We start from the raw sequence: 27,051 nt of genomic DNA on the forward strand, positions 1-27,051 counted from the left end.
CCTCGCCCTTTCCTCTCTTTCCTGCCCGTACTCGATCGAAATATACATGGGCCTAGCCGGTCTAGCACCGGGCGCCAATCTTCCCTAAATCTTTCCCAATCTTCTCCGCCTGGTCACTTAGCCGGTCACCCTCGTATGAAGTCCGGCCGGGTAAGATCGATTTCTGAAAACTTATTTTTAGGCTCAAAATTGTTCAGAAAATTCCGAACATGATGTTTTTAGGGGAAAAAAAAGTAACATTCAACATAGATCTAAAAAAAAAGTAACATTTAACATCGATCTAACATATATTTAAAACAATCATTTTATAGCATCTAAGATAAACTAACATTGAGCAAAAAAAAAAATGAAAATCCACACCTGATTAGATGAAAAATCTCAAATAATCTTCAATGAAAAAGAAAATGGCAAGGGAAATCAAGATAAATGGAGTGAGTTTAAGGAAATAGTAGGGGAAATGGAGGGGAAAATGGTAAGAAAAATCGTGAGAGTGAGGGTTTGGAGTGACTTTTGAAATGTGAAGGGCATTACAGTAATTTTACTTAGTTTTCAAAATTGTGGAGGTCAAAAAACAATCTTTTTAAAAATGGTCTAAATTTAAAAAAATTTGGTTATTTTTTTCAATTACCCTTAAAACTAAAGCATACTAATAACCCAACTATGCTTATATGGTTCCGAAATTACATACCTTTTCGTTCTATTACCATTATTGACTACAACTCTCAAATGAGGGAAATAAATTGGTTGGAACTGGGCTTAGCCCAACGTGTATCGCGATCCAGTGAGAGTACTTCTAGGCCCGCTCATTTCAAATAAGTTGGGTCTTAAAAGCACAGAGTTGGCCTGCCTTTAAAGAAGAATAGCACTGCGTGTGTATGGCAGAATACGCCGCCATCGTCCCTTCATGCGAGAGCTCCAGCCGCTGGTAGGTGTTCTCCTCGCGGCAGAAGATCCGACCGCATCCATGGGTTTTGTGTCCTTTCAGCAGATCCATCACGTCTCTCTCTCATGGGTTTTGTGTCCAGCACTCACTGGCCAACGACACCACCCTTTGACACGACCCATAATTACTCTGGATCTAACAACACTCCAGGATCCGTCGTCGTCGAGCTTCTCACAAATTCGCTACCATGATTAGCCACATCGTTTCATTCAATTTGAAGGTGTTAAATTGAAGGGAGATGAATCAACAATGGCTATCAGGAAAAAAAAAAAAAAAAAAAAAGCAAACAGAAACCCAAATGGCCTTTGGTCTTTGCTGTTTGGTGTTGAACGCGTCTAAACCAGCAGATCTAGACCTCCTATCGGTGAAACATATCTAATGTGTGGGTCTTTGCACTTTTCAGCTCTGATCAACATTTCAAGAAAAAAAATATAAACGATAATTTCTTTCAGATTTTTAGATACAAATGTAAAAAATTGTTGTGCTGTGGAATAACCACAGTTCTGAAAACAATGATAGTAAACTTAACAAACTTCTAATTTCAAGTGTGCACTCGAAAAATGAATTGGAATCAATGAAAATTATGCTTAGAGAATGGTAGATCTAGAGGAAAAACATATGAATAGGAAAGACAAAAATTGCTCTATCCCTTTCTTTTAAAAATTAAGAGTTATTTAAAAGAAAGGTATGATTGGTTTCTAAAGACAGAAAACTGTTTTGAAATTAGTTTTAAAAATGGTTTTAGGATTAATTAGAATTAATCACCAACAATTAATTCTTTTCTATGTTAGTCATCCCAATAGTTTCACATAAATTCTTGCTATCTCAGTTTTTATTGCTTTCTTTTAATTTTTTTGTTATTTTTTTACTTATTCCTATGGTAGAAGTGAGAGGTTTTTTTTTTCCCCAACAAGTGGTATCAGAATGTCAGATTCGTAGTTTCTTGAATTTCTAAGTAGGCTCTATTGTTGCAGCATTGTTTGAGCTTCCACATTAGAAAAGGATTCTTGAAACGAGTTGATATATTGGTGAATAGTATGGGTTGGATATGTTAGGTAGGGAAGCAGATGTGTGTCAAGCTTTATGAGTCAAATAAAGTTTGATGTAGAGAAATTTGATGGAAGGATCAACTTTGGCTTGTGGCAAAGTACAAGTCAAGGATGTGTTAATACAATATGGATTACACAAGTGTAATGATGATGTTCTAGTGCAGTTCTAAAGTGATTCCAACAAAGGTGAAGAGAGTGTGAAGAGAGTCTTTGAGCAGAAGATAGGCTACTAGGGATGTAGGCAGTTGCATATAAAAAAATAGAGTAGATTCGGGCTATGGATCAAATGCTGATGTAGTTTTTCTCACCAGGGGAGACAATGACTTCCTCTAAAGAAGATGAAATTCATCCTCATGGTATGTCCATTTTACCATGAAAAAGAATGTGATATTCGCTGTTCCACAAGTTTGCACATGACATTGACTTGGCGATTATACAAGGTGTATGGTCAAAGTTATTTTGATGGCTGAAGAACTTCCAGGCGAGCTAAGTATGTAGAAGTTGCACTATAAATATCGACAATGTTTATCGACATGTGACGAAAAGGAATAATCTTAGGAGGTGGTATTCTAAGTGGTCTACTATTCATAATGGAGTAGGTTATAGTTATCTAACTTGAGAATTATGATTGTCGGTGAAGACAATGAATGTAATAGAAGATGTGGATTCTTTAAATATCTTGTCAAGGTAGATTTGTTGAATTTTTGACAAGTTATTGGAATTGAAGAATCTCACATTGGTTAAATTGAAGAAAGGAGATAGGCTCCAAGCCTATAAATGGAGTCCATGCCCTTAGTTTTTAGTAGTCTTAATTAGAAAAACTTTAAGTTTAGTGTGCTAACTCTATTTAAATTCATTTTGAAAAAGATGTGAGTAATAAAAAACTTTGAGAGAGTGTTATTGCAATTGGGATATGGAGAAAAAATTATTCAGTGTGATTGTAACATTTTTTTTTCACATAATGGATTTGGTCCGTAATTTTTCTTCGAGTTTGGAGTTTTCCATGTAAATTTTTGTGTTCTCGGTATTTATTGCTTTCTTTTATATTTTTTTGCATATTCCTGCAATAGAAGCAAGGATGAAAATATCTGTGAATATGTTGATATATCTGTAAATTGAAATATCTGTAAATTGAAGGGTTCGATATCAATATTAAATATCCATGGATATCTCTAACATCTTTTATAAATGCTCGTAATCATAAAAAAAAGGCATATATTTAGTCCAATTTGAATATGACTACTAATAACAATATCCATAACTTAATTTTGGAGTAAAAACAACTTAATTATTAGTCTAAATAAATTTTATAAATTTCGCGACTTAAAGAAATGTCTGTCGATATTGATATTTTATCGATATATCCATAAAATTGAAATCTCGATATCGATATCAACATCGATATTTTAATCCTTAGATAGAAGTGAGAAGTTTTTCTCAACAGAAATCTTAGCTAAATTTCAAAAACAAAACAAGTTTTTTAAAACTACTTTTTATAGTTTTTTAATTTTGACTTGGTTTTTGAAAACATAGGTAAAAAGTAGATAATGAAACAAGAAAGTAAGAGGTAGAATGAGTGTTTATGCTTAATTTAAAAAAACTTAAAACAAAAAAAACTAAATTGTTACCAAATGGGGCCTGAGTCATTCCACTATCAACTTTATGTTTAATAAGTCTTTAATACATCTTATATTGAATTGAAAATTTAGAGATTTACCAAACACTCTTTAAACGTCTGTTAACTTATAGAAAAAGGTTCAATACTTCTTTCATTTTCTTTTAAAAGTTGAAAAATGTTACGTTCAATCTTTTACAAACATAGAATATTGAACGAAAAATTAACGTGAGGAGAATATGGAAATACATGACGTTGATGCGAAACCAACCTCACATGGTGTCCCCCATCTCTAGTTGTGATGGACAATGGGCTTTCTACTAGAGTCAAGAGTAGTTTTAAAACGTTTATGAAAGATTAGAGATAATAGTATATTTAGAAATAATAAGAGTATTTTTTAAACAAAAGACAATGTAAAAAGCACTTTTTAAAATTTTTTGATTTTGCTTATAACATATAATCTTAAATTTAAGGCTATTTTCAAATAAATAAAAATGAATTAACTTACTTACAAATATAATAAAATGTCACTATCTATTAATAGCATACCATGTAAACTGTGATAGACATCTATCATGGTTTATTGTCCACTATCACTGATAGTGATATTTTGCTAAACTTAAAAATATTTTCACGTACTCATATTATTGACAATTAAGTAACACACAAACCTTAAAAAAAAAAAAAAAAAAGTCTATTGTATAATGTCGTCCCTTTAAGAGGTCAAAAACACAAATCTTTGACCAATAAGACTTTGAGTGGGAAATGGGCCGTAAATAAATTCTCTTTTGACCCTTTCTGTGAAGAAAATAAAGGGTTTCTTTTTCACGACAAACTTGTAAAAAGGGTTTGTAATGTACAGATATACACACCACAACTGCAAATATGCCGAGTGGTCCGTTTTGCGGCTGACCCTTCTCATTTCCATCCTTTTCTTTACCTTCACATTTTCTCAGTGGCCATGAATGGAGATGTAGCTCCGCCCGCCTCTCCGGCGGGCTCAGCCGAGCCCCAATACGTCAGGGCTAAGACTTCTGTATGGTGGGACATCGAGAACTGTCAAGTCCCCAAGGGCTGCGATCCTCACGCCATCGCTCAAAACATCAGTTCCGCCCTCGTCAAAATCAACTATTCTGGCCCTGTTTCCATTTCCGCTTATGGAGATACTAATCGCATTCCCAAATCTATTCAGCAAGCTCTTTCCAGTACTGGCATCGCCTTGAATCATGTCCCTGCCGGTAATTAATTCTCTTTCCTCTCCTGCTGTTTCTCGTCGTACTGGTTATGATAACCCTAGGGTTCCTGTTTTGTTTTGTTTTTCTTTCTTATTCTGAGTTTTCAATTGTACGGTCGGTTACATTCTGTTATTTATGTGCTTATTGTATGATGAATTTTGTTTTCTCCGCTGAATTTTGGATCGGATGTGATTTTTCTGGTGTGATGCTTGAATCTATGTAAGGGTTATTATCAATTTTATGATTACATAAATGTAAGTGGAACACTGTTCTTACTTATTCCAATTCACCAATTGAAAAGAAAAATGAGGGACTCATCTCTGGAGGGGAGGGTTTGGTTCTGTTGTGTTGTTGTGTTCCTGTTGATTTCCTCCTTCGTTGTTTTCATGTGTGATTTTGTGAGTGTTTTTTGCACTGATTTTGAAGCTCAATTTTCAAAGAACTTTCAATTTCCACATTTAGATTTTATTTTTAGCGAGTTAAAATATTTTGGTTGTATTAGGTGTTTAGTGAGTGATCTCTTTTGTAATTCCATCTTGGTTAATAATTAAGAATATCGTCTTCACTCATGGATGTAGCCGTAGGCTTGTATAAGTCGAATGACAGTAGTTGTGTGTGTTCTCTTTTCTCTCTCTTTATTTTTTTATGATTGTTATATACTTAATAGTTTAATTTAGTTTATTTTTCTACTAATTTTCTGCTATGCGTCATAAAAGTAGTATAACAGGTTCTTTTATGAAATCATTACATACTCCACCGGAGTGTGATTTTCCAAATTCTTTTGAAATGATAATTTTGCCTTTTTATTTTTTTCAACCGTCTTGTACTGTTTTGTGCTGCTCTTTCTTATTAGTCTTAAGTTGGTCTCACTCTTTTGATCTAGTAGATGAATGATCTTGATGTAACCATTATTCATTGATTTTAAAACCACTCATGAAAGGATTACTGCAAAATTGAAGGACTTGTTGGACTCTAATTTATTAAGATTTCTATTAACAGGTGTTAAAGATGCAAGTGACAAGAAGATTCTAGTCGATATGTTGTTTTGGGCAGTTGATAACCCTGCTCCTGCAAATTATTTGCTAATTTCCGGTGATAGGGATTTTTCTAACGCACTTCATCAATTAAGAATGAGAAGATATAATATTCTTCTTGCACAGCCGCAAAAGGCTTCTGCACCACTAGTTGCAGCAGCAAAGAGTGTTTGGCTTTGGATGAGTCTCGTAGCTGGTGGACCTCCAATGTCCAGAGCTGAATCATCTCAACTTGTGAATGGTATCCTTACTTCTGACCCTCAAATATCACAGAGCTCTGGATTTGATCATAATCAGCAGACAGGACAAGCTATAGTATGCAAACCTGAAAATGTCACTTTGGGAAACCAAAGATCTTATTCTACTGAGAGGATGGGCGACAATAAACATAAAGGTAAACATGCACAGAAAAGCTCCAACCAACCCGTCATATCCAGAGCTTTGAGCTCACCTGTTTCTATGCAAGAGAAAAACCCTAATTTTGTAAACCAACCAAATTATATGCAAGCGAAGCAGTTTAAGAAAGCACCCCATGAATTATTTGGTAATAGCAATCCTGTAGGCTCTTCTATCCAGTCTACTCCAAGCCCGTTTATTGAAAATTCCAGTCATGCTAGGACTGATGGCAATGTTTCATTGGGTAGTTCATCAAGTTACCAACCTCCTCACATGAGTCATGCTAGGACTGATGGCAATATTTCAATGGGTAATTCCTCAAGTTACCAACCTCCCCACCTGAGGCAAAACAACATGCAGCTCCATCCTCCTTTTCGACCAGATAATGTTTTTCCTCCTAACTCCCTTAATCATAATTCTTTACCAGTCGCTGGTCAATCTGATCTCTCTGCCCCCAATATTAGTAAGCTACATATCTCTGATTATCCTAATTATGCTATAAATCCTCAAAATTTCCATCATCAAGCTGGCGAATTTAGACCACATACCAAATCTCAAAATCCTGCCAACTTTAATTCACCAGACAAAGGCCGTAGTCAGCATGGTGGTCAATCATTCCATCATGATGCATTGAATAAAAGACATGCTCGTGATTTAGTAGAGTATACACCTCATTCATCTTCTATCACTGTTACTAGAAGTTTATCTTATAATGATGGCTGGGGATCTCAGGGGCAACCACCACCTTCGGAGTACATTCAAGGCCTTATTGGAGTTATTCTTCTTGCATTAAACACCCTGAAAACGGAAAAAATTATGCCAACTGAGGCCAATATATCTGACTGCATCCGATATGGAGATTTGAGAAACAGCAATACTGATGTAAAAATGGCACTAGATAGTGCGATAGAACATAATATGGTAGTGAAGCAGAATTTAGGAGCAGTGCAATTGTATGTTGGTAAAACAGAAAAACTATGGAAGTGTGTGAACCCTCTAGGTGGGCATCCTAATCAATACCAAAAAGCTATATGGAATAAAATTCATAATTACTTAGCTTCTCCGGTTGGTCGTTCTGCAATAATGGCTTCTCGTTCAAGGTGATGTGATGTCTGATCATCTCAAGCTGATCTGGCTTCTAGATTGTTGGGTTCTAGTTTCAATAATAACTTCTGCTTGAATTGTTTTGCAGATATGAAGCAGCATTAATTCTGAAGAAAGAATGCTTAACAGATTTTGCCTTGGGTGATGTGCTTCAGATTTTGAATATGATAACCTCAAAGAAAAAATGGATTACTCAACATATTTCAGGATGGCAGCCAATTAATATTATACTAACAGAAGGTAATACAGATGCAAGTTCAAGAACCGGACTTGATTGATCAACACAAGTACCAATTAAGTAGAAAACTTTACTCTCAAACTGCCGCTATGAAGGCTGATTAAGGCGGAATATTAGTCACATTGAAGGGTGGAGTATTATTACAAAAGATACCAGAAGTTACTAGGATTACAAATGTTTAAAACCTCAAGGTTTGCGTATTCTGTTCTTTTACTTTCACGTTCTTGGAGAAAATTTTCACATTCTGAAATGCATGAAAAAACGGGGATCTCAAGTCACCTTACTAGTCTATGAAGAGCCATCCCAGATGCACGGCTGCCATTTTAAGTTCCTTCCTCAAAGGAATCGCTTTGTTCACGTGTTTTTCTCTTCTTCTCTGCGAGTTGTACATTCGATGTCTGTTTTCAGGCGCTATAAGTGTGTCATCTATGGCGGTGGAAAGAAACGCGATGTTCTTTTGTTTCGACTACACAGAGTTAGCTAGCTAGATAATATGGCTGTTGACCAGTTTCAGTATCCCTCCTAAATCTGTTTAAGGACACTGTATGTCACCATGCCATGTTTACTACAGAAGGATATTATTAGCATAAAGGAATGCTGCCTGTGGATCAGCTTTTGAAGTCAGAAAGGAGATTAACATGGGGCATTCTGAAGCTTTTCTTTTTCTTTCCACTTTTTCCCATAGATATGGACTTAGCCATAAAATGGTTTTGCCTATTTGTATTACAATAGATTTCTTTGCTCCGTTCTTGCTTATGGGATTTGATTGTATGGGCTCAGTGGTATCTCTTGAATGTTTGTACTTCATTCTAGTTTCTAGAACAGATGAAACTTTCATATGTTTTGTTTGTTATGTTATAGTGGGGACATAAGGGAATTGGTTCCCTTGCTGTTGAAATGTTTTAAATAAATGATCATAGTGTCCGTTTATGATTTCTTGGGATTGGTTATGTTAACATGCATGCCTTTTTGTTCTCTTCATTGCCAAAGCTTCAATCAAAATTGAAAGGTCAACGACGTTTAAAATTTGTATAGATTAAATGTTATGTTGAGTAATTATCAGAAACAACACAAAGTTTTGGTTAAAAATCACTATTGGTCTTTACTATTTTTGAAGGAAGTAGAGTTACATCTCTTTTTCATTTCTATTCTAGAGGTTTTATGTGTTTACACACTCCTTCGAGATCTTGAAAAATGAACAACTTTTCTTCGGAACATATACAAGATTCATCATTGTAAAAAGGATAATGGCAATCCCACTATTAACTACTTCATTTATAAATTTCATAGCAATAGAAATACAAACTTTTATCAACGTAACAATCAATTTTTGAATTTTCAAAAGTGACAATTTGGCTCTGTACTTTGAAAATTTAACAATTTAATCTTTGCATTTAAAATTTCGTCAATCTCTAACGTTTTCATTAACTTCTATTCCCTTCTCATCACTTGTTTCTCTCTTCTTTTAGTATCTTTGGTTCTAGTTGCTCTACTCTTAGAAATAACTCCCTTTCCCTTCTCTTCAAGGGCAAAGAGCTAGGCAAACAGCCAATTTTAGAGCTTAAGCAAACAGCCAAAAAAGGGAAAATTCAACTAATCTGTTCAATCCATTAATGGGTGTATTTAAAATATATTTTCAAGTATTTTATTTAAAAATAAGTCAATCTAGAAGAAATTGGAGTGTTTGACAACCACTCAAAATAGCTTTTAAAGTATATTTCAATATGTTTTTATGAAACGTGTTTAAATAAAAATGATTTTTTTGAAAAATATATTTTTTTCAAATCAATCCAAACGGGCCCAATATCATATTAAGAATATTTTTGGAAGGGAAATACTGCTTATCTTTTAACTTGGATTCTTATGCTATACTAGCAAAAGCATCAACAAGAGTTAGAGAAGACATTTTTAAAAGAAGAGGCAAACAAATGATGAGAAGGGAAGAGAAGTTAACAGAAATGTTAGAGATTGATAGAATTTTGAATGAAATGACTAAATTGTTACTATTTTTCCGGTTTAAGGATCCTATTGTTACTTTGAAAAATTCAAGGACCAAATTATTATCTTGATGGAAGTAGGACCAATAGTGATTCCAAAAATTTTAATCTTTCACAAATAACATTCTTTTTGGCCAATTGTTTTAGAAAAAGTTGCAGAAATGTCAAAAAAGTTTTTAAAAAATAGGTATGTGGCCCGTGTTTATAGATTTTACAAAAATGGCAAAATTTTTAAGGCCAATCCAATTTACTAATGTACTAGAAAGAAAAAGTCAAAAGTACCCGCAAGCATTTGAATCAATATGTGCGCCCTTTCTATTTCACGTAACTTTGGGGTTTGCTTTCTTCCTTTCCACTTCTTCAACGCTAATTCCTTCCCCTTCCCACCTATTTGATTTCTTAGAAAATACCCACCCGATTTCTTCCTCAAAATATATAAAATCACATCGAAACATATAGAATCACAGTGACTGTGATATTTCTTCATCTTCCTCCTTCGATTTCTTCCTCTTCCGGTTTCGCAACACCCATTGTTGGATTCTGTTACTAACGAGGAAGATGATGAATGAAGATTAGATTTTGAAACTCACTTTGATTCTCTGTTTAAATCTTTCAATGAAGGTACGTAAAAGATGCCGATTTCTTTCTCTTTCATGGATTTGGTTTGTTTTTTCTTTCATTTTTGAGTTTTGTTTTTCTGATACTTGGTTTTTTGTTTGATTTTTGTGCACAAAGTGATTGTGAAATTGGATGTTTCTAATGAAAAATCTAAGCAGAAAGCGATGAGTATTGTGCCTAGCTTATCATGTATTCAACAAATTTTCTTTGATTTTCTTTCCTCTCTGTTTGGTTTGGCTTTTGAGAAAACATAGGAAATGAGTTTTTGATCACCTTCCATTGTTTTTTGGTTAATTACTAAGGAGTTTCTGGTTACCTTAGGATTGTCATCTCACCTTCTATTACTTTTGTTAATTAGTTAGTAATATTGCCATACGATTTACCTATTGGTTGTCATTCGGTTACCTTCTACTCTTAACTTAAATTTACCCGTATGTGATATTGCAGTTTGGTTTACATCTGATTACCTCTATTTTTTGTCACATAATTAGTAGTTTCTAGTTATAGTTTCTAATAATACTATTTGATTGTCATATGTTTACCTTCTATTTTTATCACATAGTTAATAGTTTATAATTGTCAACTGCTTGCTTGATTGCTATTTGATTAGCTCATATATATATATTTTTGCCATCTGATAATTTTTATTTTGTAGTTTAATTGCCATCTGATTACCTTATATTTTAGAAACATTTGTTTGTATCGTTGTTCAGTTCTAACTTCCAATCATATAATTGTTATCTGATTGTCATATGACTATTATCTGTTTACCATATGATTGCTATTTGATTTCTATCTAATTACTATTTTATACTTATTTATAATTTATTCTCTATTTTTTAGGTTGTTTATAATAGAATGCAGACAAGTAAATCTTCACTAGATAAGCTGGAAATGGAGAATGAATGTCCAAAAATAAAATTGAAACTCACATCTAAAGTTGTTGATTTGAAAATGGCAAAAAAAACACAAATCTCCAAAATAGTCACAAACGACATATAACATTATTGAAACAACTGATTTCACAATCGAAATGAGATGTTTTTCTTTTGGAAGAATTATAGACTTTGATGTTAGACTTTATGTTTTTGTTTGAATAACATAATGAACAATGTTGTATATAATTATTATCTTATACTTTATGTTAACTTTCATATTAGCACGTAGCTTTTGATTGATAATGTACTAAACTGTAAAACCACAAGGAATGAAAAGTTATTACTAAAATTTTGTGTATTATCTATCATTGTTATATCACATGTCTATTTATGGCAATGAAATACCTTATATTATGTATATCACTTAGGAGGTATTTGTCTCACCAACATGAGTTGAGTTAGTTGGTATAATATACCAACCCATTGTTTGGCCCACCAACTTTAAATGTTGGTGGAGTTGAGTTGGTATATTTTACCAACTCACCCTAACTCTCCCTTCTCCAACGTTTTCAATCGCCCACTCATCGATCACTATCATACTTTGAGAACTAACTCCGAGCTCCAATAACCACCTCCAATGAAAACTTCGACGACCAACTCTGGGCTCCGACAACCACCTCCGATGACAACTTTGGCAATAAAATCTGACTTCGACAACCACCTCCGATGACAGCTCTGACAATCAACTTCGAGCTCCGACAACCTTCGCACGACCAACTCTAATAACTAATTTCGGGCTCCAACAACCACCTTCGGTGACCCAACTTCGACGACTAATTTCAGGCTTCGATAACAAACTTCGATAACCAACTCCAACAACCATCTTCGTAGGCTTTGACAACCACCTTCGACTACAAACTATGATGAAAATTACCTTTGATGACCACCTTTGAGGGAGCAACTCGGACGACCAACTCGGGGCTTCGACAACCACCTCCGATGGCAAACTCCAACAAAAATCATCTTTGATGAACAATTTCGATGTCCACCTTAAACTTGACCAACTCTGAGCTCCGAAAACCACCTCCGATGACAAATTTCGACGACCAACTTCATGCGACCAACAACCACCTCCGACTATAAACTCCAACGAAAATCATTTTTGATAATCAACTTCGCAACCACTTCCGATTATTATAAGACTGATGATTGTTAAAGTATGTTCTAGGGTTGTTGATTATATAAATAATAATATTTTGTCTACACTAACTGCAATATTTATATGTAAAATTTTGTAATTTTTTTATTTAATTGAATTCACATATCAAATGAGCGTTAAGAATATGTAGACGAAAAGTATGTATGTAGTTGAGAAGTATGTAACATATAACAAAAGAAAAAATCATAAAAAAAACTCCTAGAATATTTTCTAGCAAGAATTAGTGAAAAATGGAGATTTGTTCCGTGAAGATCCTCCAAATTTAGAGGATGTTGAAGAAATGTGATGATATTTCATTGGTTGCTAAGATGATTGTGGAGATTTAATTAAAAGAAAATTCATGATAGAGTAAAAATATAAAGCAATAACAGAAAGAAGAAGAAAAAGAAAATTCATGGAGGAAAATTAGGAATCAAAAGTTTTATTTCTCTTTGGTTTCTCATTTTATTTAACCATATTTCTGCAAAAAAAGATGAGTTAATTGTTGTTCATTTCCTAAAAAAGAAAGAAAGAAAGAAAAGCTTTAAAAATTAAATGGAAAAAATTGCAATCCATATTTTTTTCAAACAAAGATAGATAGAATTATCAAATAAAAAAGTTTCAAAATAAAAATAGTAATCATAAAAGCAGATTATTTAGACTTCAAAAAACTGCACCAGATACCCTAAACATATGAACTTACCTCTACACCTAAAATATAGATGTATAAACTCAAACTAAATAACTTTGCACCCCAAACACAAACATAAGAACTTCACAGACATATGAACTCCAGACATCCTATCTCAACTCAGTATCCCAAACAACTCATTAGCAATCTATTACATTGATATACATTATCATAAAAGGTACAACTCACTGGGTATCATCTAATTGGTTAATATTTAGCAATCTATCAAAACTGTGTGTATAACTTATTAAGTATATTTTTAGCAATCACTTACTGGATATCACTTATCATTCTATCAAATGGGAGATCATAATACCGACCATGTAATTAAAAGCTCAACAAGCTACAAATTTTACTAACCATAGGAATCATATAGCAATCAGATAGCAATCACATAACAATCATATAGAAATCAGATGTCAATTAGATAACAATCACCTGACAATTAGATAGAAATCAAACAGAAATCAGATATAAATCATATAGTCATATTTGATTCTCTATGCTTAAACTATTGGAAACTTAACCATAATAATAATTATATGTGATTGCATTTGATTGCCATCTAAATACTATTTGATTGTCATATAATTATCATCAAATAGTCAATGATACGGATGGTTACTTGATTATTGTCTGATCGTAACCTGATTGTTGTCTACTTACTATTTGATTATTATTTGATACTGATTGTTATCTAATTTCTATCTTATACTAATTTTTATTTGATGGTAGTTTAATTGCTATTTAATATTGATTGTTCTCTATTTTTCAGATAGAAATTAAATATCAAAGATGGTAATCGAATATAAATTAGATATAAATTGGATAGCAGTCTCATGAAAATCAAATAGCAATCAAATGACATATGTTCTTTATACTTGATTATTGTCTGATCGTAACCTGATTGTTGTCTGCTTACTTTATACTTCTGTTCTAGCAAACATGAGATAGATATTAAATTCCTCCTCATGGAAGAAATGTAATCAACATTTTCAAGTAAAATGAATCTATCTTCAATATATAACTTCATATCTCCCGTTACTTTAGCTGAAACAACCTCATTGGTCCCTACCTTAAAAGTTGTTGCCTTTTGTAAGTTGTCTCCAGGAACTAGTTTCCTAAGCGAAAACACATATATGGTTAGCGGCACTTGATTCTAATATCCAGGTTAATTTATCATTTTCCACTAAACATATCTCAATGAAAAGTAGATCATATTTACTTTGTTGTGCTTCTTTTGTTTCCTCATCTATGACATTTAAAACCTTTTGATTTGCAAATGGGTTGGGAGATAAAGGACATTCCTCTGTTAAAACAAATTTTAAATCATCATATACTAATATTACATTTTTATTTAATGTTGAATGATTAGATCTGTTATATTTATTGGAAGCGAGCGATTTTAAAGAATTCGACATGCTGAAATTATAAACAAATTATGATTAGTAAATTGCTTTCATTCAATCTAGTTTTTGCAAAGTAATAATGTACCCAAATTTCATTATTTTATTTGCAACGATACTTTAGTGACTCAAAATAGATGCTACTGAGGGACAATCAAATACTCTTTCATTGAAGTAAAACATTCTTGACTAAATACTAACTCTAGAATAACTCTTATTCCTATAGTTATTTAGTTACCGTTTTTTGTCAAAAATTTACTAACACTTAGTAATTATTGTAAGTGTAACTCTCCATTTCCAGACCTCAAAGATCGGCTCCAATGATGTTACCGAATTGGAGAGTCAAGGTTGAGAATCGACCTAAGAAATCGAGCCATTTTTGGAGTTTGAGTTGTTCCGAATACCATGTTATTGAAGGAACTCTTAATGAATTACACGATATGTGAAACTTATCCTACCATGTTATTAATGTGAATTTGCATAACTGTTTATTAGAATGTATATGTTGTATTTCGGTCATAATGAAATTGGAATATCAAAACCTGACTCTGATACCAATTGAAGGAACTCTTAACGAAGAGCATCCATGAGCGCGTTTAGATCTTTCCGATTTCATTATGACCGAAATACAATATATACATTCTAACAAACAGTTATGCAAATTCACACTAATTAAAAGCATGCTTCGAACACTAAAAAACAAGGGAAAGAGTTCTAATACCAGTTGAAGACCCTCTTCAAGCTTTAAACTCTGACGCAGCGGAAGACCTCTACGTGCATTCTATCGCCCAACAAACTAGTCGGCTGTAGCAGCACGATCATCTACACGAACGATAGCAATATGAACAATCACGAACAAGTGAATAGTAGCGGGGACAATACCACTAAAATGGAGCCTTTGGTATTCTCAGAGTGAGAATCCAAAGTGTGGTCTTTGGTGAATTTGATAGAGGTTGGAGAAAGACTAAATCGTGTAGACGATAAGCAAGTGGGAGAGAAAAGGAGCTATCGTATAACTTTGTGTTTATAGTTTAGAAGAAGCTACACGATCGTGTAGATTTTACTAAACGATCGTTTACTAACTGGTAGACAATCGTTTAGAAAACGCGACACACTATGCGATCGTTTAGGAAAGCTAAGCGATTGTTTAGGAACTAGCGTGCAATTGTTTAGGCGCGAGGTGTGTGATCGTTTAGGCGTTGAGCGACTATCGTATAGGCTCTCAAACTATGCGATCGTTATGTTTTCACACTGATGCCAATTTTTCCGAACCTTTGCAAAAATGAAACAAATTTTCATTTTATTCATCGGTTACCATAATCGAATGTGGCTGCTCCCACTAACACACGACCGAGAGAAGTTTTAGGTCAATTATCATATAATTAACCAATTTAATAATTAATGAATATAATCATATTATATTCTTACCCTATAGTTTGATATCACATATCTACTATAGTTATTTCCCCTCTACTTGATATAAGTCATATTTATATATAATTTCCTCTAAAATAATGTATCTCATACATTTAGTTAATTATATCATATATAATTAACCAGTGCAATTATATCATATATAATCGAACTCCCTCTTGTCAATTTGAACATTTCAACTGATCTAAACACTGATTCTCGACTTTATCCAAGCTACCCAAGGGACCTAATGGACCTGTGGCTCGAAGCTCCAACGGTTTGTGAATAGCTGACCAAACTCTTTAGCCACGAGATCCACTATCTATTAACTGTCAGGCATTCCACTAAAGACCAACAGCTGAACTCTTCTTACCACAGATATATTTTTGTGTCCATCGGATATAACTAATCATGAGTATGATGACCCTTCACAGATGCTCATAAGTATAATTGGACCAATTTACCGTTTTGCCCCTGTAGTTACATCTCACTCCTTAAGTACCACTGATTCCTCTAATGAACAATACAACATAGTCCACTATATGTGAACACCTCTCGAGCCAAGAAAAGGTGTGTGGCACCACATTGTTCAAGCCCTGAAATCAGCCCTTAAGGGAGCTATCTACCTACTTACCCCTGTTTTGGGGAAGGAGTGAATTCCATCTTGTATAGTTGAGTTCCCAGCTCCCAAATCAGACGAATCCCCAAAATGGTAGATTTGAATCGGCAACCCGACCACTCGCACCCATATAAATCAAAGGACCGCCCTCAATGGCAGGAGTTCCCAACTCACTCAGAATTGAGGTCATGTTACCTATGGTCATCTTAGTGAAGTGAGGTCTCTGTCATGAACGGTGTTATATAACGAGACGTTGACACTTCGTGGTCAGATCTTATACAAACTTTTTGTATTGGACGCCCCTGCTCGCATGTCCCCTACACGAATGATCAGGATCAGATCATCTGTGACAAGTCACAACACTTGTGACCATTCCACAAAGCAGGCCGCATCCGTAGCATTACCAGGATAAGGTTTCCCTCCTATATCCATATACTACAGATCATTTTTGTTATCACTCAAGACATGATCCACTTGTATGTCTCCACATACATGCTTAAGTTACATACAGATAACCAGGGATTTTATGATTATTGGTTTGTGGTAAAGCAAATAAAACATGTAACTGCGCAAAAAACAAGATGTGAAGTAAATATCATAAATTATACAACACAAGCGTTCGTACAAACTATTTACAAACTACAGGACACGAGACTTTAGGGCATCAACCCCAACAGTTACAACCCTTCGAGGGGATAGCACTGTAAAATGACTAGCATATGTCACATAAAAATAACAAGCAGGCGCAACATTGGAATCTCACGATCCAAACTAATGGAAGAGATGACATGATACATTGACACATATCCTTCACCCACTTACTATGAACTACTTCCCCTATTCACCTGGCTATTGAACCATGCAAACACTTTCCGAATGGAGGTCACTTCTAGGGTGACACAAAGCCGAGCATGAATCTCATGGTGTGAACTTTTAGGGATGCGAGAGCTAAGAATAACATATCATATATATTATTAATCTCCCACTGAAGTGTTCTATTTGTTTTGGGTAGATATTTACTTAGGTATATTCTGGCTAATAAAACAACCTAAGTCTAGGTGATTATCCAAGTATAATATTTATTTGGATTTTAACCTACGATGTATAGGTGATAAACCAGTTTTAAAACCTCAATCACACATGCATGCTCATAACATCAAGTTAACAAAACTCAATTATTCGGTTATAATCCCCAGGTAGGAGATTTTCTATAAACCATCAACTTAAATACCTCCAGCCTTAGACAGGATTATAGACCGATTGAGTTTGAAACAAAATTTTGCAAGATAATGACTTATTTTAACTATTAAAACAAGTTGTTATTTGTTAACTCTAGGTAAACATTCATCTTATCTTTGTCATGAATTTTAAATCTCTAATTTGATTTTTATAACAACCATAAAACAATAGACATGCTGATCATTCATTACATTCATCAAGCATTTCGGGATTTAATATAACACTTTATATTAAATACTTGATACCTTAAACATGCATATTATATATTATAACTCTTTATAACATACTATCAATGCATGTTTCATGCTTCCTATGATGGGATTTTAAATCTACACGACATACTATATGCACAAACAAGATTTATTTAATTATAAATATATTCACAATGCATAAATAATTAATCACACATTGATATGGACTAGTTTTGGCATTTCAAGCAAGTAATTAGCCTAAATTATTACAATAACAATTAAAAGCAGCTTCAAAAGGCTCCTAGTCTCCACGAACCGACGTGAATTAGATATCCAAAGCTCCAAAATAGGTTGAACCGGTGAAAAAAAATTGAACCAGACCTTCTTGACCCGAACAAACTGAACCGGTTCACTTGAAGCCCCGGTCGGGTCGAACATGTGCTTTTTGGGCTGGGATGAGCAGCATTGCAACACTACATCCTAGCTTTGCAACGCCTCGTGCTCTTGAAGAACAACATTGCAATGCTATGTGGGTAGCATTGCAACGCTGCCTGGCAGTAGCTTCAAAGTTGGTTTTCTTCAGCTGGCTTTCCTTTCTTCTTTCTTCAATTGCAACCTAGTTGCAATTCTATTGACTCTAACAAATTTACAGACTCTTAATCACACATTAAGGCCTATAAACAAAGAGCCAATTACAACAATTAATACTTAATTGAAGAGAATTTTAATGCCAAAATTGAAATTATCCATATCAAAAACCATTTTCATACTACCTATAAAAAACATCCACCAAACTAAAATTACCACGAATTGAGTGCTTAAATCATGCTCTGATTCCAATTTTTAGATTTAACATGAAATTAGCGGAAGAAATTAGGATCATTAAGCCTCCAATTCATCAATTTTAGCAACTAAGACAACATGCTCATAAGATAAAAAAAAAGGGTTTTAGAAGTTACCTTTAAAGAACTTCTTCAATCCACGAAAACAGCTTGAATCTTCTCAACAATCTCTTATAGACCACCACTTGATCTTCCCTACTATTCTCTTGGACCTTAGGTTAGATTGTGGGATCCAAAATAAATAAGAATTGAGGGAATTCTCAGGAGAAAAGGCCTAGTTTTTCTAGTTTTGAACTCTTCTTTAACCTTGATTGTTTATAAAAATAGCCATGTAAGAATCTTAACTCCAGCTCAAATTGAACCGGTTTTATACAATTTCAGCATGCAACTCTTTTGCGTCTGAATTAACACCTCAAGATTATCAAAATGGAGCAAGAAGGAGGTGATAAATGGAAGAAAGTGGAAAAAACTCACATTCTTCTATTTTTTTTTAATTTACATTGAAAAATTAATATAAATTCAATTTAATTTGAAATCAAATTTCAAAAATCAATTTAATTTATTCGATTTAAATATTAATTTTAACCAAAATTAATTCTAATGATTAATTTTTAAATAAAATTCATTCCAAATATTTAGTTAAACTATTTAATTAATTATACTAATTTAATATTAAATATTAAATTAATTAAATAACAATTCCGTAACCATGAATCTCTATTCATGTAATTAATATTTAAATCAAATTTAAATATTATCCAATCCTCCAATTTCGTTTAATTCGATAATTAAACATATAATTATATCGTATATAATTACTAATTCCCTTAATTCGAATTTGAACGTTTCAAATTTATTCCTCATGCTATTCTAAGCTATAATTCGTTTGTGAGCTAGTAAGGGAATCTAATGAACCTACAGATCATGGGCTCCAATGATTCAAGATTAGTTGGCTTAACTCTTTAAACCAAATTTATCAATATTTGTTAACTACCGAGTCACTCCTCTAAAGCCTAGTAGTTGCACTCTCCTCATTGTAGATATATTTCTATCTACTTGATTTAACCATAATTAGTAAGTCGACCCTTCATAGGTTGTTAGTAATAACGACTAGGTCAAAAGTTGTTTTAGTTAGTAATAACGACTGGGTCAAAAGTTGTTTTAGTTAGTAATAACGACTGGGTCAAAAGTTGTTTTACCTCAAAATCACATCTTGTTCTTTAAGTCCCACTGATCCTCTAATGAACAATTGGTTTGTGATCCAATCATTAAATCGAGTCCCTCTAGAGCCAATGAGAGGGTGGGGCCTCTTGTTCAAGACCTGGAATCAGTACTTAAGAGAATAACCTCTCTACTATCCCTAAAAGAAGGTAGGAGTAAATTTCGTCTTGCACCCTACGTCCCAGCCATCTACCGGATCTTATCCCTGAAATGAGAGGCTTATTGAGTCGGGGCTGTTGAGCCAACCCTCACCTATGCAAATCTAAGGATAATCTCGAACAAACAGGAGTTCATAGTTAGCTCAGGATTAAGGTTGAGTTACCTAGGTTATCGCTTTGAAATAGTCAGTCTTAAACAATAAACATCATTATAAAGTAAGGTTTCTTGATCTAGTCTTACACAAACTCATTACATAGGACGCCCCCACTCGCATGTTTCTACATGAACAATTCAGGATCACATCGTATGTACTGAATACAAAGTAGGCCGCATCCAATAGTATTACCAGAATAAGGTACCCAAACTTTTTCGTATACCATAGACCATTTTGGCTATTTACTCGAACTTGATCCATATTTATGTCTTCAAATAAATTCAAAGTACTTATGTAATAGCTATGGATCTTAGTTTATTGGATTTAGGATTTTACAATTGCAATTTACATATTCAATAACATATTTATTGAATAAAATCCCAACAACATCTTTATTGCAAAATAGAATATGCTTAATATTATAAACTGCAAGTTTTAGGACATTCTACCCAACAGTGCTCAAATGCAAAGGATAGAGGAGGAGGTGAGCTACATTGGGCACCTAGGGTGAAGTAGGTGTTGAACTTAAGAGTGATATTGGAGAGCCATGCATGTAGTGCTAGGCATTGAAAATGAGGTTTCTTAGGGAGAAAAGTCAAATTGACAACAAAGGAAGGTAGGTGGTGAGCTTAGAAGGAGTCTTGACTAAGTCTTAATAGGAGGTGGCCATATATGGAACAAGGAAGAAACATGCAAGAAGTTGGTGAAGACACCTCATAAAGGGGTGTTGTGTTGGGGTTTGCATGCTGAAGATACCAAGGCATGCATGCATAAAGATCTATCACAATAAGAAAGATTTGGGATGATTATAAATAGGGCACTTTGGACGTCTAGTTCTTCCACAATTTGAGGAAAACTCACAAATTGGTAGAGAGGGTCAGCACTATGCGCCCAACCCCGCCACTCTAGCCAGCTGTTATCAACCCATTAGCATGCCTTGTGCACGCCATATTGTCAGGCCACCCAGCACGTGTTCTTCCCCACCATGTGACTAACTGGAGACGCAACGTGTCGGCGCGCATGCCCTTTGCCGATACTGATGCCACACTTGCATGCTTACCACCCATCTGCACGGCCCGATAGTCCCAATCATTGACCTCAACGCCCGCGCTTGTGCATGCTAGTAGCTCCTCACTGCACTTACCTGTGTCTATCCGCCCAACAGCATGCTTGCACGTCTAGACAACCGGCAGCCGCATGCCCTCACCCTTTAACACACATCAGCAACCAAATTGTACCTTTTGGTATCCAAATACCTAGCTTTGGCATATTTAGGGCCAAAGAGGTATTTTAAGGATATTTAATCCCTATATTAAATAAATTTGGATTTATAACTAATTTTAAAATAAATTAAGACAGGTTAGGAATCAAAGAGGCCAGAAGACCAGGAAAGAACTGGGAAAGGTTTGGAAAAGGAAGAATCCTTGCCAGTAACAGTGAGTGGTTTATTTTCAAATGTTATATATATATATATATGTTAGCATATGTATGTATGATTTGGAATACTTGGCAAGATCTGTTTTGTACATTTTATTCTAGCTGAAAACCCTGGATTTAGATAAATATATTTTACATATGTTATATAAAAGTATGTTTTCCACCAGAATGTATATAAATTGTTTTAATATGTTTTTTTTGTGGAAAAGGAAATGTTTAAATATCTGGTTTTGAGAAAATCATACTTTACTGTGATTTGAGGGATTGGATTTCAAATCACTAAGAGTTGATTGTTGTACTCTGAGGAACTACATGAGATGATAAAAAAGATCTGTGGATCTAGATTCTAAGCCTATAGTGGAGTATCGCACTAGATAGTCAGAAGACCGCGAGATCTAATGTTTGAGACATTGGAAGGAATCCTCATATAGGACGGTCAGATGGGACTATAGGCCCAATTCTGAGCCTATAACAAGATTCAAGGCTGACATCTTCACATGGTTAGGTGATAATGAGATCAGGGTTTGATTTTCAAAACTTGGTTGTGATTTATTTGGATCTGGTTTGGGATTTATTTATGATCATGTCATACCTTTGCTTAAGATGTTTTACCAGTTGATGTTCATATTTTTAATTTAATTGAGTATTTCTATAGTCTGATTTTGATTTACATTTAAATGTTTTGAGAAAGGTTTTCAAAGGAAAAACGTATATTCTTATAAAAATACCACTTCACCACTCATTGGGCTTCGCAGTTCATGTTTTCCCAAATATTTTGGTTCCTCTCCCCCTCCCAGCTAAAGCAAAGTGGAAGAGTTCAAAAAGTGCCACCGGAAGTCAAGGTCTGCCATCCTACAGGAATAATTCTTTGTTTGAAGTCATTTAGGAGTCATGTAAGGTGACTGTAGATACAGGGATTGAAAGTCTCAAGTATTAGCTGTAAAAACTTTAAAATTTGATTGTAATAATGTAAGTTATTTGTACTTAAGAAATCTTTCAAAATTTTATAAGTAGAAAACAAAACCAGTCAAGACGTGCAGTAAGTATCACAAAAGGGTGATATTTGTTATTTTCACGTCTCCTTCTATGTGAAAGAGGCAGCTCGGGAGGGGGTGTGACACAGCACATATGGTTTCTTAAATAAAGTGAAACACCTGTGTATCAACCTAATTGTTTATGCGTTTATTTTTCAAATATGTATTCCAAATTTATTTTATATTTTTAATCTCCCCAACAATAAGTTTATATATAAAGGATCTTCTTTTCGATTATTGTAAAGAATAGTAATTACATTGTAATATGTAGATCTCTTGGACTATCTAGAATAAACTGTTAAATATTTGTATCGCTATTTCGTTGAAGTTGTGTGTGGAAAGGATTTTTATGAAATATGTTTCATTCAATCTCTTTTAATACTATTTTATGTCAAAGTGAACATAACTTAATTGATAGGTGAATGTCTTAATAATCAGGAGGCATGTAGTTTGAATCCTTCTACCTTTCATTGTTAAAAAAAAAAAAAAAATGATCTTCTCACATTTTATAGTTAAAATTTTCCAAATGCTTGTTACTGATCATTGGTATCAAATTACAGGGCATGCATGGTAATTTAGAGACTATTTGATTACTATTGAAATTTTAGTTTTTTATTTTTGAAAATTAAACCCTAATCATTATTCATTTTATCCATGAAACATAATACTCTTATTGAACTACAACAAGAGGAAAAATGTAACTATTTTCTTGTACAATAATTATTGGGTGGGGAGGTTAAATCTCTAACGTCTATATATAAAAAAAATGTAATTCAAACACGACTTTTGATTAGTAGAGAAAAATAAAATAAAATATATTTTCACTTGTATTAGAGTACAATGATTAGAGAAACGTGTTGTTACATGAAAACTATAATGGTTCACATTTAATTACTAAATTGGAGTGGTCATGGTTGAGAAAATTTAAGGACAAGATGGTTTCACTATTCCTAAAGGTAGTAACAATAAATGTTAGATTAGGATCGTTATTGTTATGAAGTTGGAGTGTGTTTGAGACATTGACCCTCCCAAGACATTCAACTTCTTAAAAAACACTAAAAATAAACCAATCCCATAAATTTGTGCCTGAATTCCTAAAAGAGAGCTCCTATTTTAGGCAAAATTTACCACTATATAATCTTTCTCATGCAAACCAATTTCTCATCACCTCCTCCATTCAATACCTCTACAAAAACCCAATAAAAAAGAATATATATATATATATATGTATACATAAATCTTCCTGCTCAAAACCCATTCTTTTGTTTTCCCATCTCCATGGTGGGAAGGCTTCTTCCATTCGGGTTTTGAACACTCTCAACTATATTACCACAAAATAGGAAGGAAAAAAAAATATAAAATAAAATGGTCGGGAAGGTGGTCGTGTCGGGTATATCCCTTATTCTTGTAGTTGGTGTAGCTTTGGCTGTCGTGGCTATGGTTACCAAGAACAATAATTCTGATGTGGATTTATCGTCCCCAAAGATGAAGGCTGTCTCAACCATTTGTTCTACTACTGATTACCAACAAGAATGTCAAAATACACTTACCAATGTTGCTCAAAATGCTTCTGTAGACGACCCCAAAGAATATGCTAAAGCCGCAGTTTTGGCCACTATTCAGGAGATTACAAAGGGTTACAACTTAACTGCTGACCTTATGGTTGAGGCTGCTAATAATGCTTCCATTAAAATGAGTGTTGATGATTGCAAGGACTTATTGCAATCCGCTATTGATGAGTTGCATGCCTCTTATTCTACTGTTGGAGATCCTGATTTGCATACCAATGAAGATCGTGTTGCTGATATCAAGAATTGGCTAACTGCGGTCATTTCTTATCAGCAATCTTGTCTTGATGGACTTGAAGAATTTGATCCACAGCTTAAACAGAAGATGCAAGATGGTCTTGATGTTGCTGGCAAGCTTACTAGTAATGCTCTTGCTATTGTTGGTGCAGTTTCTGATATTCTCAAAAACTTTGGCTTGCAATTGAAGGTAATCATGCTAAATCACTTACTAAACTCTTGGAATTTTAAGCCTATAGGTTATATTATATTTGAATTGGCAATGACTAAGTTGCACTTAATCCCATGCATCTCTCTTTGATACAGAAAAAACAAAAATAAAAACAATGGAACGTGACAAATTTTTGTTAGTCAACTGTTTCGATTGCATAGAGATAGGTGCAGTTCAGATAAATCCAATTCTTTTTCTATTTGATTAAGAAAAAAACTTGGTGCTAACTACACACCAATGAAACTCTGCCATGTGACAAGTTTTTTTTAAAAAATATATTTTTATATTGTGTATTGAAAATGAGTTGCATGTGATTGGCTGCATCTAATCATTGTTCTTTATTAATATATTCTATCAGGTCCAACCAAGTGGTCGTAGGCTGCTTGAAACAACAGAAATAGGGAGCGACGGTTTCCCAACATGGATGTCGGGAGCAGATAGGAAGTTGCTTGCATCAAGAGGAGGAGGCGCTCGAGTTAAGCCAAATGCAGTGGTGGCCAAGGACGGTAGCGGACAGTACAAGAGCATTGGTGCTGCATTGGCTGCATACCCAAAGGCCCTAAGAGGAAGATATGTAATTTACGTGAAAGCAGGGATCTATGATGAGTACATTACTGTGACTAAAGACATGAAGAACGTTTTCATGTATGGAGATGGCCCAAGAAAAACCATTGTCACTGGTCGTAAGAACAACCGTGATGGCATCACCACCCAAAACACCGCATCTTTCTGTAAGTATCTCCCAAAAATCTTGTGCCATATCATTGTCTTTGATCTAAAATTGTCCATCACATTTACACAACAAATTTACGTCTTGCAGCTGCCATAGGAGAAGGATTTCTTTGCAAATCCATGGGATTCCGTAACACAGCCGGCCCCGAAGGCCATCAAGCCGTAGCCCTCAGAGTCCAATCCGACAGATCCGCCTTCTATAACTGCAGAATGGATGGCTACCAAGACACTCTCTACGTGCAAACCCACCGTCAATTCTACCGCAACTGCGTCATATCCGGTACCGTAGACTTCATCTTTGGCGACTCATCCACGATAATCCAAAACTCCTTAATCATTGTCCGTCGCCCAATGGACAACCAAAAGAACACCGTCACAGCCAATGGTCGTGCCGATAAAAAAGAAATCTCAGGCTTAGTGATCCACAACTGCAGAATTGTCCCAGAACAGAAGCTGTTCGCTGAGAGGTTCAAGATTCCAACATTCTTGGGACGCCCATGGAAACAATACGCGAGGACCGTGATCATGGAGACGACATTGGGCGACTTCATTCAGCCGGATGGATACATGCCATGGTCTGGAAATTTTGCATTGGAAACTTGTTCGTATTTTGAGTATGGAAACAGAGGACCTGGGGCTAACACCAATAGAAGAGTAAGATGGAAGGGTGTTAGAGTGATTGGAAGAAATGAAGCTTTGCAATACACTGCTGGACCGTTTCTTATGGGAAGAGCTTGGCTTCCAGCCACTGGTGGGCCTTACCTCTTGGGATTGAAGCATTGAAAATATGTAATTTTATTTTATTTTATTCATTTTGGGGCAATGGTTTGGGGGCTCCATCTTCATTTAATGTGATTCGATATTCATAATCATATATTGCTGTTTATTATATCTGCTTTTAATTTTCACTTTATTTATTTTTCTTTTTTTTTTTTTTTTTTCCATTTTTTTTTGTGCTACATGTGATTTAAGAATTTGTGAATGGTTGAACATAACCAAATAGACTAGAGAAAAAATCTATAATAATAAGAAAAATAAATAATGAGTTCTTTTAGTCCAGCTTAATTTGATGACTAATAAAATCTTTGTTTTGTTATTTATTTTTTAAAGAGAATTTTTCGAAATCTAAGTAGGGTTAATTATAAAAAGGAAAAAAAAAAAAGCACTTTTGGTGACTTATGTTTAGAGTTGATGTCTATTTGATTCCTAAAATTTTAAAAGATATGTTTTAGTCCTCAAGATTTGCAAAATAGTTCTAAATGGTCTCTTAGTTAACTTTTAAACTAACAAAATGCTCGCTGTTAAATTCTGATGATGACAACTCTCTACTTAACAAAATCATTTGATTAAGTTGACAAATAATTTGAAAATTAAAATGGTTTGAAATATTAAAATATTCCAAAAGTCCTAAACACATCTTCTACAATTTTTTACCAGTTGTTCCCACATCCTTGGACTATGTCATTTGTTACAATTGTTAGAACGTATGCGTTAAAGTCTCGTAGTTAATAAGTTATTTGAAATAATGATCGATTAATTAATATATGCAATTATCCAATAAGGAAAGATCCAAGGTTATTTTATGTAACTTA

At 34.2% G+C, this 27,051-nt stretch overlaps 2 protein-coding genes and 1 long non-coding RNA gene across 3 annotated transcripts; all 3 read left to right on the forward strand.

The window, feature by feature from the left end:
• Nucleotides 1-4,421: 4,421 nt before the first annotated feature.
• Nucleotides 4,422-8,547, forward strand: LOC120067244 (uncharacterized). Its single transcript, XM_039018769.2, has 3 exons — nucleotides 4,422-4,845; nucleotides 5,842-7,372; nucleotides 7,465-8,547. The coding sequence occupies exons 1-3, from the start codon at nucleotides 4,569-4,571 to the stop codon at nucleotides 7,652-7,654; spliced, it is 1,998 nt and encodes a 665-aa protein (XP_038874697.2). The 5' UTR covers nucleotides 4,422-4,568; the 3' UTR covers nucleotides 7,655-8,547.
• A 1,529-nt stretch (nucleotides 8,548-10,076) lies between these two features.
• On the forward strand, nucleotides 10,077-11,456 carry LOC150031946 (uncharacterized). Its single transcript, XR_016524968.1, has 2 exons — nucleotides 10,077-10,232; nucleotides 11,073-11,456. It is a non-coding gene; the product is annotated as an uncharacterized LOC150031946 (long non-coding RNA).
• A 12,593-nt stretch (nucleotides 11,457-24,049) lies between these two features.
• Nucleotides 24,050-26,242, forward strand: LOC120068238 (pectinesterase/pectinesterase inhibitor-like). Its single transcript, XM_039019951.2, has 3 exons — nucleotides 24,050-24,706; nucleotides 25,086-25,458; nucleotides 25,548-26,242. The coding sequence occupies exons 1-3, from the start codon at nucleotides 24,077-24,079 to the stop codon at nucleotides 26,240-26,242; spliced, it is 1,698 nt and encodes a 565-aa protein (XP_038875879.1). The 5' UTR covers nucleotides 24,050-24,076.
• Nucleotides 26,243-27,051: the final 809 nt, after the last annotated feature.

The sequence above is a fragment of the Benincasa hispida genome, chromosome 12, assembly GCF_027475165.1.
Source record: "Benincasa hispida cultivar pf3 chromosome 12, pf3_genome.v1.1, whole genome shotgun sequence".
Taxonomy (NCBI): domain Eukaryota; kingdom Viridiplantae; phylum Streptophyta; class Magnoliopsida; order Cucurbitales; family Cucurbitaceae; genus Benincasa; species Benincasa hispida.